The sequence below is a fragment of the Ranitomeya imitator genome, chromosome 3 (assembly GCF_032444005.1).
Source record: "Ranitomeya imitator isolate aRanImi1 chromosome 3, aRanImi1.pri, whole genome shotgun sequence".
Lineage (NCBI taxonomy): Eukaryota > Metazoa > Chordata > Amphibia > Anura > Dendrobatidae > Ranitomeya > Ranitomeya imitator.
Genome location: NC_091284.1, coordinates 117,637,194 through 117,651,102, shown reverse-complemented (window position 1 = coordinate 117,651,102; position 13,909 = coordinate 117,637,194). Strand labels below are relative to the sequence as shown.

Here is a 13,909-nt window from a genome sequence, read left to right as displayed (position 1 = left end):
CCATATCTCAGGAACGAGATGTGAACGAACAAAATAAAAACATTGGCAGATTCAGGAGAGCAGTGGCATTTACACCCAGTAAAAAAGTAACCAGAATTTTAATTTTTATATCATAAGTGAATAGTACACATAAAATAAGCAACTTTGTAATTTATGTTAATCAGAGAACTCCGATCATTTCTGTCAGAAAAAGAAGCAATCGTTCTCAAAATTCTCAATTCACAGCTCAAATCTCTATTCGGTGAAGACAGAGTTACATTCCTGAGAAGGTTTCTAAGTATGAGGGGGAGGTGGGAGCTGCTAGGGGCCGAGCCTTTCCCTCCTCATCTCACCGCCCATCTGCATAGAATCTTATGAGCCGCAACTGCCACCTCCTATCTCAGTAATGGGACAATCTGTCTTCACTGAATACAGATCTTAGACGTGAATTGAGAATTTTGTGAATGACTGATCAGTCCTGGAAGAGAAATAAGCAGATCTCTCTAAATAAGTTATATTGCAAAGTTTCTGATTTTCATTTGTATTATTAATTTATGAAGTGAAATGTATTGCTAAGAGAAGCACTACCATCAGTATTTATCCTCTTAATATATTGCAATCATCATATTATATAGCACTGTGCACTTACAATTGCTTATTTTGCCTTTCTACCCAGTTACCGTAAATACTCGAGTATAAGCCGACCCCCCCTAATTTTCCACAAAAAAACTGGGAAAACTTAATGACTCGAGTATAAGCCTAGGGTGGAAAATGCAGCAGCTACCAGTAAATTTCAAAAGTAAAAATAAATACCAATAAAAATAAAATTAATTGAGACATCAGTAGGTTAAGTGTTTTTGAATATCCATATTGCATCAGGAGCCCCATATAATGCTCCATAAAGTTTGATGGGCTCCATTAGATGCTCCATGTTAAAATATGCCCCATATAATCCTGCATAAAGGGTAATAAGGGCCCCATAAGATGCTCCATACAGACACTTGCCCCATATAGTGCTGCACAAACGTTATGGCCCGATAAGATGCTCCATACAGTCACTTGCCCCATATGCTGTGGCTGCAATAAAAAAAAATAAATCACATACTCACCTCTCCGTCGCTCAGGCCCCCGACACTTTCAATAGTCACCTGCTCCTCATTCTGGTGCGGCTCAGTCTTCAGCACTGACGTTCAGGCAGAGGGCGCGCACGAACCACGTCACCGCGTCCTCTGACCTGAGCGTCACTGCAGAAGACGCTGAAGACGGAGCCGCACTGGAACAAGGACAGGTGAATATCGTGCAGCGCTCCCCTCCACGTTATACTCACCTGCTCATGGCGCTTTGCAGTCCCTGCTTCTCCTGGCGCTGCATCTTCTTCCTGTATTGAGCGGTCACAGTTACCACTCATTACAGTAATGAATATGCGGCTCCACCTCTATGGGAGGTGGAGCCGCATATTCATTACTGTAATGAGCGGTACCATGTGACCACTCAGTACAGGAAGAAGATGCAGCGCTGGAAAAAGCAGGGACTGCAGGGACCGCGCCGGGAGCAAATGAGTATAATTAGATAGCCCCCGCTCCCCCTCCCCTGCCAACCCCTGGGTATGACTCGAGTATAAGCCGAGAGGGGGACTTTCAGCCCCCAAAAATGGGCTGAAAATCTCGGCTTATACTCGAGTATATACAGTAATTGTTCTGTTTTTAATTAAGTCTATGACACTATGTGATTAAAAACAGACTCGCTGAATGCTTCTAAGCTCTATGTAGAAACAAGAATACTTGTTTTCCCTGCATGAGTCATCATTAGAACATCAATTCTACATCACTGCACCGTCCCTGGCAGCCCAGCACCACCCTCTCTTCAATTCCTGACCCAGCGACTCTCTCCTCCCTCCTGCAAGGGACTTTTGCAGTGAATTATGACTCGTACAGGTAAAATTGACCTCCTGCCTCTACATGGAGCTTACAAGGATTCAGCTAGTCCGTTTTTAATCACATGATGTCATAAACCTAATGGAGAAGAATTAACTGGGTAGAAAGGCAAAATGAGCAATTGTAAGTACACAGCGCTATATAATATGATGACTGCAATATATTAAGAGGATAAAAACTGATGTTAGTGCTTCTTTAGTGTGCGATTTTTTTTTTTTTTATTTTTTTTTTATTATTTTTTTTTATTTTATTTATTTATTTATTTTTTCTTCTACAAAACCATGTCAGCTTTAAGTATTGAGCTGGGTTCCTTCAGAAACAGGGTTATATATATATATATATATATATATATATATATATATATATATATATATATATATATATATATATATATATATTGTATATATGTATATATGTATATATATATATATAAATAAACATGATTATGACATTGATGTACTGTTATTTGAGATCCCACAATGTGCTACGCTCTGGCTACAGGAAACCCGCAGAATTGTAAAACCGTTTTGGATGCGACCAGCAAAGAGAACATGATCCAACCCTACATCAGAGCCACATATAGAGCGAAGTATCTGCGGAGTTCCTCCCCAGTTATGTAGACTCCTCCATGACCTTTCCCCCCTGCGTTCCTGTACCATGTGCATAGCGTGCTGTGATCCCCTGACACTTTCCTATGCACACTGCACAGTTCAGGGTGAGCCGCTATCATCGCTGTACAGAAAGGTGGGTTCAGCTTTCTGCACTTAGTCAAAACAAATTGTTCAGAGGGAAAATTCCAGAACGGTTAGTCTTGGTGGAATTTTTCCTTATGAAAATCTGGAAAGTTTTCTTTCTTTTTTTTTTTTTTTTTTTCCTTTCTGTGTTGGGCTATTCTTTTTCATACCACAACTTGTGTGTGTGTTATTTTTGACCAGTGTTTTTCTTCTGTTTCGTTTGTTGCTTGGTTACACTGGACCTAAACTCCAGGGGATCTGTGTATTCTATATACGGCAGACGTTTCTCCCGTCGTTCCCAGCAGATAGCTCTCATGGATTATCGTCTGCTTCTATTAAATTGATTGTCGTGCAGATAAATACTTTAAGACTAGAATTTCTTATCTGAACATGGATATCCTTTTAGGAAATGCGCTATTGCAGGATAAAAGATTAAGTAGCCATGGACCTTTATACAGAGGTAGAACAACGATTAGAAGGCAGTATGGCGATTATCTTTTTTTCTTTACGGGAATACTTTGCAAGTGAATCTTTAGGCGTGCCCCTTATTTTAGGACAACTTTTAGCATGTTCTCATAAAGAAGTGGTGGAGTCTCTGTACTGGCTGTTTCCTTTCACGTTTCCTGTATTGGCCATAATGTATCCAATTCAGGAGCCTCTTTTCTTCTAACTTTATCTCTGTTATTTCTCTTGAAAATTTAAGAATAAATTAAGAACTTACAAACAGTGATGAGCGAATGTGATATCCGAGCATGCTCGGGTGTTATCCGAGTACCTTGAGGTGCTCGGATAATATGTACGAGTCCCTGCGGCTGCATGTCTCGCCTCTGTTCGCACCAACACATACGGAGATTGTCTGTTTGTTAGGAACGTTATCCGGGGAATGTTCGCTCATCATTACTTACTATTCCTTTTGTCAAAGCTTCTTTTTTTTGGAACCTTGTTGATCTGAAAGCTATATGGACATGTCTTCTGTTCCGCATCATGGCTGCTTTTATGTATCCAATGCTCCTAATGAGACAGATATGTGATCCGTGCCTACATACTCTGCCTATGTCAGGGTTTGACCCCAGACTGCCTGGCTAGATGAATGCTCTTGCGCTTTGCTTACAGTAAGGCCTATGAGACTGATGCATACTTTACAGATTCATTGTGGGGGTTTGTGATTCAAAAGGATCATTGTCCTCGTCCTCCGTGTGACTTGTGTAGAAGTAATAGCTGGTACAAAGCAGAGAAGTGTCTCCAGGCTTGTGTTAGTGCAGGATATTCTGCCTAAATATGTAGAAAGCACTGTAAAGCTGCGCCACACTCTAATGTGTATGTATAGAGGTTACAGGGAACCCAAGAAATATGATCACTCTTAATACTTGGCTGCTCCCATGTACAAACTGGTCCTTCCTCGGGGTCATATATTCTGCAGGTTCCCAGCATCAGGGATTTTATTGTAGAGACAAATTTGCATTTACTACAAGTGCTGGCATCTGTGACTAATACTTGTCATATGCAAATTGCCTCTTCTGAGAAAGAGGACTTAAACTCTATAGCGCCACCTGCTGGAAGTAGCGATCCTACAAGTCGCAATCAACCCTTTAACGAGTCGTGTGCAATATGACTTAGGATAAAAGCCAAATCAGTATCCCAATTCGCAGACACGGTGTTTCGGGCTGTTGGCCTTCGTCAGTGCGAAGCATGAGAACTGAGTTGGCTAGGTTGCTTTTTAACGTGCTTGATTTTGGAGGCTTTGTGGGGTCTTGCCGGACTTGAGGCCAGCAGCCTCCTATGCTTTCCTGATGCCACTTGTGAACAGGTAACCTCAAAGCTTGGTATAACCGCCCTCTCAGCATTTGTAAGATAATTTGGGGGAGTTATGGATATTCCAGTACAATAAGCAGGTATGGAATTTTTTTTATGCTCATACAGATCAAGAGATAAAATATTTTTCCATTCCTTTAAAGCTATGCAATAGCGGACAACTCGTACCGCTCGCTGCGAACCGAAAGAAAAGACCAGTGTATTCTTATATCTGGTGAAAGTGGGGCAGGAAAGACAGAAGCCAGTAAGAAGATCCTGCAGTACTATGCTGTGACTTGTCCTGCCAGCGAGCAAGTGGAAACTGTGAAAGACCGTCTGCTGCAGTCCAATCCTGTGCTCGAGGTGAGAAGGAGCGAAACGCCTCACATGTCAGCGAAAATGTACACTGGATCCATTCTACAGCCCTCTTTATTGCAGGGGGTGTCTCATGGACACAATGTACCCTAGTGGTGCATATGACCTTAACAGATGGGAGCGCCTTGCTTTTTAGGATCCCGCTGTACGGGCAGCAGTGGAGACTGGCTATGTAACAGCAGCTCCCATTCTAGCAGGCTCATGCCATTCTTACAATACATACGTAAATGACCACCATATAATGCTACATTTTCTACTTTAAAAAGAACACAAGCTGAAAACACATTTTTCAATTTTAAGAATGAGTCCAGGTATCAGAGTTTCAACTAAATTTGAATAGTGATGGTCTTGTGGTGAGACGCTGTACGGGGGAGTGCACCCTTGTCTTTCAAGGGAGTGCCCTTTTCTTAAAGCATGCACAGAAAGGCTTTTGTCACGGTTAAAGAGTCATAACCTCATGACACCATCACCTGACATAAGACTATAAGATATAAAACTAGTAATCTTGCCAAAACAAAAAAGTTTTCTGAAGTACAAGGATAATCATCTTGATACAGGGAATAACCAGTGGCATAATCACCTAACAGATAAAACCAGATTATAAAGGGGTTATCTGGGACTTTGGTTATTCATTGGTATGGGGCTAAGAACTTACTTGGATATAGTTGGTAACTACTAGTGATGAGCGAACGTGTTAGGATAAGGCGTTATACGAACACTAGCTATTGAACCCGTTCTACGCCCGGGTGGCGAGCATTTATATTGGTATATGGTCTCCATCCTGGTATGTGCTGCTCCATCCTGCATCCCCATCCTGTCATGTGCTGCACCCATCCTGCGCCCCCATTCTGTCATTTGCTGCTCCATCCTGCGCCCCCATCCTGTCATGTGCTGCTCTCATACTGCGCCTCCATTCTGTCATGTGCTGCTCCCATCCTGCGCCACCGTTCTTTAATTTGCTGCTCCCATCCATATGCCCCATACGCTGCTCCATAAAGGTTTATGGCCCCCATAAGATGCTCCATAGTATATGCCCCGTACACTGCTCCATAAAGGTTGATGGCCCCCATAAGATGCTCCACAGTATATGTCCCTGTACGCTGTTCCATAAAGGTTTATGGCCCCCATAAGATGCTCCATGGTATATGCACCCGTACACTGCTCCATTATGGTTTATGGCCCCATAAGATGCTTCATTGTATATGCCCCCGTACACTGCTCCATTATGGTTTATGGCCCCATAAGATGCTCCATTGTATATGCCCCTGTACACTGCTCCATTATGGTTTATGGCCCCCATAAGATGCTCCATAGTGTATGCCCCATACACTGCTCCATTATGGTTTATGGCCCCCATAAGATGCTCCATAGTATATGCCCCCGTATACTGCTCCATTATGGTTTATGGCCCCTATAACATGCTCCATAGTATATGCCCTGTATGCTGCTGCAATATATGAAAAAAAAAAAATACCATATTCACCTATCGTCGCTGGGCGACGAGTGCTGGGGGGCCCGAGCAGGCGGGGACACCGGTGCGCTGTGGGGGTCAGGTGCCGGTATCGCCGCTAGTTCAGGCCCCCCAGCACTTGCTATATTAACCTGGCCCCGTTCCACCGCTGCGCGCCGCCATCTTCCGGGTCCTCTGGCTGTGACTGGTCAGTCAGAGGGCGGCGCGCATTAAGCGCGTCATCGCGCCCTCTGAACTGAATGTCACAGGCAGAGGACTCTGAAGATGGCGGCGCGCAGCGGTGGAACGGGGCCAGGTGAATATAGCCGATACTTACCCTCCTGGCGGTCCCTGCTTCTCTGTTGGAGATCGCGGTGTGCGTTCAGTGTTTACGCATACCGCGATCTCCTGGGAGCGTCACTCTGTGGGGTCCAGACTGCGCCGGCGCTTGCGCAGTCTATAAAGGCTTCGGACAGAGTGACGCTCCCAGTGTTATATTATAGATACTCATGTGCTAACCAAGTGTCTTCGGCGTACTCGAAAAATGTGTTTGAGTCCCCGCAGCTGCGTGTCTCACGGCTGTTAGACAGCCGCAACACATACTGGGATTCCCTAACAAATAGGCAATACACTCTGTTAGCACACAAGCATGCTTGGATAACCCTTTATTCGAGCACATTCGCTCATCCCTAGTAACTAATTGGGTCTTCTACTCTGCTGGCTCAAAGCTGTCTCAGACTGCTCCTGCTGGTGATCTCTCAGTTTCCGGTGACGTCACATCGATAGAGCAGTTTCTTTTCTTTCGCTCTGCTTTGTAAACGGGCATCACTGCAGATGTCATTCTGATTGACAGCCGGCTGCCTACAGTTAGGCAGAGGGGATCCAGCTAACTGCAGGAAGTCTGTCAATCAGCATGACATCAGCAGTGATGCCCCAGCGACCAGTCTGCCCGGAATAGGAGAAGAAGCTACTCTGTTGACGAGTGGTTAAATGAAGCCATGAGCCGGCAGATATCGCCTGGCAGAACTGGCAGGGAGTTGGCAACTACCCTACCTGCCTGTAAGTATTTGGCCCCATAGGAAAAAATAACCAAAATCCTTGATAACCACTTTACCTAGAACACTCAAAAGTATAACAGATATACCATAGCAAAAAAATGCAGTGTATGATTCCCACTGACACTACAAAGAGGAATCTTATAACTGCAAAGTACTGTAGAAATATATTATAAAAGACTACTGAATCCTATAAAACTACTCTACATAAATACACTTAACAACAATATATTATAATTACGGTCTTGTTCAGTCCCCCATGGCTGTGAATGTCTAATGTAGATATCCAGTAGGTTTCACACTCAAGTGATCGAATCTTCATTTGCTGTTGATCTCTACCAGTGCTCTCCTCCTCGATCATTCAACCTATGCCGGCCTCCGAAAAATGAGAATTAAATATACTACATTTCCTGACTTCCTCCAGCATTTTAACTTGGCATAGGTGTAAAAAACTTTTAGTTATGGAGGTTACTGCAAAAATCCAGGTTTAAGGAGCCAATGAGTCTTGTTAACCATCTGAGCTGATCATCGTTGCCGAAATAATAATAATAATAATAATTTGATTTATATAGCGCCAACATATTCCGCAGCGCTTTACAAATTATAGAGGGGTCTTGTACAGACAATAGACATTACAGCATAACAAAAATCACAGTTCAAAATAGATACCAATAGGAGTGAGGGCCCTGCTCGCAAGCTTACAATAGCGCTAGAGTCAGGAGATTAAAAATTAGTCAGCCGATCCATAGAAATGGCAGGTCTGATGTAAATGTTTCTAAGGCCTCGCTCACACTGGTGTGTATTGCGGAGGAGTGCAATGTGAGAAAATTGGCATGCAGCAATTGGCAGCATATCTCGCACCCATTCAAGTCAATGGGTGCATGCAAAGCATCAGACTGCTCATAAGCCGAGACAGGCAACGGAGAAGATGGAGAGATTAATCTCTCCTTCTCCTCACTTGTGATCCGATTTTCGCGTGCGAGAGGATCGGAGCACAGAGCACTGACACTCGGCTCACGCTCGCAGTAGAGTTTGAGCCGAGCGTCATTAGCTTCTTACCTTGGATGCTGTACGCCAGTGGTCCCCAACTCCAGGCCTCGAGGGCCGCCAGCAGTGCAGGTTTTCAGGATTTCCTTAGTATTGCACAGGGGTTGGAATCATCACCTGTGCAGATGATCACATTACCACCGATGCAATACTAAAGAAATCCTGAAAATCTGCACTGCTGGCGGCCCTCGAGGCCTGGAGTTGGGGACCCCTGCTGTACGCTAATGTGACCCCCGGCCTAAAGGTACCGTCACATTAAGCGACGCTGCAGCGATACCGACAACGATGTCGATCGCTGCAGCGTCGCTGTTTGGTCGCTGGAGAGCTGTCACACAGACAGCTCTCCAGCGACCAACGATGCCGGTAACCAGGGTAAACATCGGGTTACTAAGCGCAGGGCCGCGCTTAGTAACCCGATGTTTACCCTGGCTACCATCATAAAAGTAAAAAAAAAAAAACACTACATACTTACCTTCCTCTGTCTGTCCCCGGCGCTGTGCTTTCCTGCACGGACTGTGAGCACAGCGGCCGGAAAGCAGAGCGGTGACGTCACCGCTGTGCTTTCCAGCTGGCCGGTGCTCACAGCCAGTGCAGAGAAGCATAGCGCCGGGGACAGACAGCGGAAGGTAAGTATGTAGTGTTTGTTTTTTTTTACTTTTACGCTGGTAACCAGGGTAAACATCGGGTTACTAAGCGCGGCCCTGCGCTTAGTAACCCGATGCTTACCCCGGTTACCAGTGAAGACATCGCTGAATCGGGGTCACACACGCCGATTCAGCGATGTCTGCAGGGAGCCCAGCGACGAAATAAAGTTCTGGACTTTCTGCAGCGACCAACGACATCACAGCAGGATCCTGATCGCTGCTGTGTGTCAAACTGAACGATATCGCTAGCCAGGACGCTGCAACGTCACGGATCGCTAGCGATATCGTTCAGTGTGACGGTACCTTAATGTGTGTGGTCACCTTACGATCTGCCTACTAGTAAATGTTATCTGTAGTGGGAGAAGCCAAGCAAACTTCCTACTAAGTGACAGAGTAAATATGTCTAAGGTGCTATTGAAAGGCGCGTCTCTAAATGTTTTCAGGGTGCCATGGGAACACTGGCAGATATTGCATCCAAGCCAGAAATGCTTTGTTCCCAGGAACTCAAAACATAATCCATTAGTGCCTAATATAATATTGAATATTTATTTATTTTTTAGGCCTTTGGAAATGCAAAGACTTTACGAAATGACAATTCCAGTCGTTTTGGCAAATACATGGACGTGCAGTTCGATTACAAGGTTATCATTTGGAATGTATTTTATAAATTAAGACTGTGTATATGGCTACTAATGATCTAATGTGCTTTTTAAAGGGATTCTTCACTACTATACAAGTTATTCTTTATGTGCTCCAGGTGGTGTGGGAAAGTAAAAGAATAAAAAAAAAAACTCCTTTACTCACCTCTTAGACCAGCTCTGCTCTTTCGCACTTCTATCTTGTTCCCCCCAACATCGACACCCGGTAGTGGGGACGTCGTGTGACCTCTGCAGCCAATTAGCTGCTGCTGATCAGCTGCCACCTTCACATTTAGTCTGAACAGAAATTAACTGGGCAGAATGTAAAGTCTGCGGCCACTGAGTAGCTGCAGCAGTCACTTGGTGCCTCACTCCGAGTGATCTGGCCAGGATACAAGCAGAGAAGTGATGCCAGTCTGGGAGCTGATTATAGAATTTTTCTGTTTTCTTACACTACTTTCGTTGAATTGAGACTAAGGCTCCTTTCACACTAGCGTCGGCCCGTCGCAGTGCGTCGGGCCGACGCATCCTGTGACAACGCAGCACAACAGGGGCAGCGGATGCATTATTACAACACATCCGCTGCCCCATTGTGAGTTGCGGGGAGGAGGGGGTGGAGTTCCGGCCACGCATGCGCGGTCGGAAATGGCGGACACGACGCACAAAATAACGTTGCAAGCAACGTTTTTTTGTTCCGACGGTCCGCCACAACACGACGCAACCGTCACACGACGGTTGCGACGTGTGGCAATGCGTCGCTAATGCTAGTCTATGGGGAAAAAACGCATCCTGCAGACAACTTTGCAGGATGCGTTTTTTCTCCAAAACAACGCATTGTGACGTGCGTCGTACGACGCTAGTGTGAAAGTAGCCTAACTTGTATAGTAGTGGAGAACCCCTACAAACGGAATGGTGACGATTCTATAGCACCAACATATTCTGCAGCACTTTACATTTTAAAATCTGTCATCACAGTAGTAATTTCTCTATGAAAGTTCTAACATTAAACTGTTGATCAAATATTGTATTATTGCACTTTTGCATAACAATAATTCTAAACCCTCTATGGTCATTGATTTTTTTCATGTATTTTTGTATTAGTTCGACACAACAATTAGGTGGATAATAAGTTGTCAGCTACCAAACTAATGATTTTGTTTTAAGGGGGCGCCGGTCGGGGGACACATTCTGAACTATCTCCTGGAGAAGTCCCGTGTGGTGCATCAGAACCATGGAGAAAGGAATTTCCATATATTTTATCAGCTCCTCGAGGGCGGGGAGGAGGAGCTCCTGCGCAGGCTCGGCTTAGACAAAAATGCACAAAACTACCAATACCTTGTCAAGGTTGGTAAAATGCGCTTTCATAAATAAAGGATTTTGCATGTGTAATGTAATGGTTGCTATGCCAAGAGTGGGGCACATTATTTTGCCTGCACGTGTGGCAAGATCTGCTTTCTAGACAAATAATTTATCCCAATTTATCACTTTTTGTTTCCTGATACAGGGTCAGTGTGCCAGGGTCAGTTCAATCAATGATAAAAATGAATGGAAGACTGTTCGCAAAGCTTTGTGTGTAATAAACTTTAATGATGACGATGTGGAGGTAAGTGACAAGGATGTCACTTACATTAGATGTACATTAGATGTCGTTTTCTTTAAAAATATATTTATTTTTTATGATCCTTTATTTTTTGTCTGTTTTTTTTTCTTCAGGAATTGCTGAGTATTGTAGCAAGTGTTCTCCATTTAGGAAATGTGCAGTTTGCCACCGATGAACAAGGGAATGCTCAGGTCACAACAGAAAACCAGATTAAATATCTTGCCAGGGTAAGGATCTTTACCAGGCCATTCATTGGCTTCAATCTATGTCTTCCTGTCAGGATAAAGGCTCACAGGGGATTTTATAAAAATTGTCATTCTTAGAATTTAATGGGAAGCTGTTATCAGAAAATTACCTATTGTTTAAATCAGCTTTGTGTGATACATGTAAATTTTTTTTTTTCTATTTTTGGCAGGGTTTTCTTTCTTTATATCAATCTGTATTAAAAATATAAAATGGAAATCTTGACATTTTCACACTGGCCACCTGGGCTCACTTTTAGACTACCAGACACTCGCACTGTACACATGTACATTAGTCTCAATTAACAGGCTATGACCAGATCTTTAGTATTGAAATATAGGATAAGTGTGTTTTAGAGTCATTCTGATGGGAAGGAGAGCAGGATCCCCCTGTGACATCTCCTATTGTGATTGGTGGATCCTGGGTTATATACAGCTGTATATAGAGGTGTTATCTGTTATTGTGTTCTGCCTCTGAGGATAAGGAGCCTGCTGAAAGGATAGCAAGTGGGCAGCACGGTGGCTCAGTGGTTAGCACTGTCGCGCTGGAGTCCGGGGTTCTAATCCCACCAAGGACAACATCTGCAAGGAGTTTGTATGTTCTCCCCGTGTTTGTGTGGGTTTCCTCCCACATTCCAAAGACTGATAGGGAATTTAGATTGTGAGCCCCATCGGGGACAGCGATGATAATGTGTGCATACTGTAAAGTGCTGCGGAATGTGTTGGCGCTATATAAAAATAAAGATTATTTTTATTATAAATTAGACCCAGTGACCAGTGTTGCAAATTGCAAGATTATTAATTTAGTTTTTTATTAAGTTTAAGATACGAAAACTAAAAACATTGCCACAAATTTATAAAGTACAGTACATGTAGCCTAAAAACCGGATTTAATAAATAGGTAATTTTCCTAATGTTTGCGCCATCCCCACTTAAAGAATACTTTAGAACCGTGTATTTTATTTAAATATGTGATGATTGTGGTATAAAAAGTGAAAAGGGATGTATTATCTGAATATAACATAATTTAAAGCTGGTTTTGTGTGGGGTTTTTTCGCAATATGAAAACCAATTGTTATTATAGTCTAATGTTGCGCCGGTCAATGGCGTGCACACAAAAAGCTGACAATTCCTATTTTATGCGGCTCACTTGTGTAGACTGGGGCAGAGTCAGCAGAGGAAAGGAAATAATCACTGATGTCAGATTTAGGCTTCTGGCACACACCTCGTTTGACACATTTTCAGTGGGTTTGTTTAGTTTTTTAGCTTGTTTAGCTTTTTTGTTTCCTTCAAAAACACTACAGCAGGCATTTAACTACTATCCGTAGTGAAATGTTGTAAAGTTGAGCAGCGTACAGAGCGATGTAGTACTTACTTGAGCTTTGTGGTGCGTTTTTTGTAATCCGTGGGATGCTTTTTAAAATTACGCATGCTCTAAAGTGTTTTTTTTTCTCTAAATGTGTCTCTATAGGACTTGAGAAAATGTGCGTATTGTAAATTGTATAAAGAATATAAAAATGGTTATGAAACACACAAACACTTGAAATTCTTGTATTGTTATATGCTAGTGAAAAATATGTATGGCCTTTATCACATTGTGTTTTCAGCATACATTGGAGAACCCCGGTGGAATATGTCTAACATATAGTAGATTCATTTTTCATGATGGAGGCCATCTGTTGGGCTGGTATACTTTTTGATGAGCATTTGTTTTTGTTTTTTTTGCATTCCATATAGAGTAACTCAGTAGACTATACTCTACTAACAGAGGCATCCAGAAAAAAAAATGTTTTCCATGTGTTATACTTTACTTTTTTTTTTTCCCTCCAACATGGGAGCCTATTTGCAACATACGCAACTCTACTGTCATAGTGGCATCGATTGAGGGAATGTGGTGGAAAGTTCTATTCAAAGAAAAACTGCCTTTATGGCCCACAGCAACCAATCACTGGGCAGCTTTATTCTTAATAGTGGTAATAGTGGTTTTTAGGAGTGACCGGTGCACTGCGACATAAAGACCTTTTTCTTTTTTTTTTTTTCTTTTTTTATAGCATCTAACTATAATGGAAACCTCTGTCTTGTTTTCCAGCTTCTTTCTGTAGATAGTACTGTACTGCGGGAATCTCTTATTCACAAAAAGATCATTGCTAAAGGAGAAGAGGTAATCACTTACCCGGCTTATCCTGTACAATTTGTAACTGGTTCACTTAGTCTTGGCCATTTTACACAGTTTGTCACCGTTAGCCTTTACAGATGTGTAGCTACTAGTGATGAGCGAACGTGCTCGGATAAGGTGTTATCTGAGCATGCTCGAGTGTTTCGGTGTGCTCGAAAAAACTGTTTGAGTCCCCGCGTCTGCATGTCTCGCGGCTGTACAATAGCTGCAATACATGCATGGATTGCTTGTTTGTTAGGCCATC

The 13,909-nt window shown here is 43.1% G+C and overlaps 1 protein-coding gene across 5 annotated transcripts in view; it reads left to right on the top strand.

Annotated features, from left to right (window-relative positions):
* MYO1C (myosin IC) overlaps positions 1-13,909 on the top strand; it is a 203,604-nt gene that overhangs the window by 126,015 nt on the left and 63,680 nt on the right. For all 5 annotated transcript variants that reach the window (XM_069761329.1, XM_069761333.1, XM_069761330.1 and 2 more), the window contains exons 4-9: positions 4,603-4,801; positions 9,570-9,650; positions 10,812-10,991; positions 11,152-11,250; positions 11,361-11,474; positions 13,579-13,650. In XM_069761329.1, coding sequence (XP_069617430.1) covers positions 4,603-4,801; positions 9,570-9,650; positions 10,812-10,991; positions 11,152-11,250; positions 11,361-11,474; positions 13,579-13,650 — 745 coding nt within the window. The remainder of the gene's footprint in view (positions 1-4,602; positions 4,802-9,569; positions 9,651-10,811; positions 10,992-11,151; positions 11,251-11,360; positions 11,475-13,578; positions 13,651-13,909) is intronic.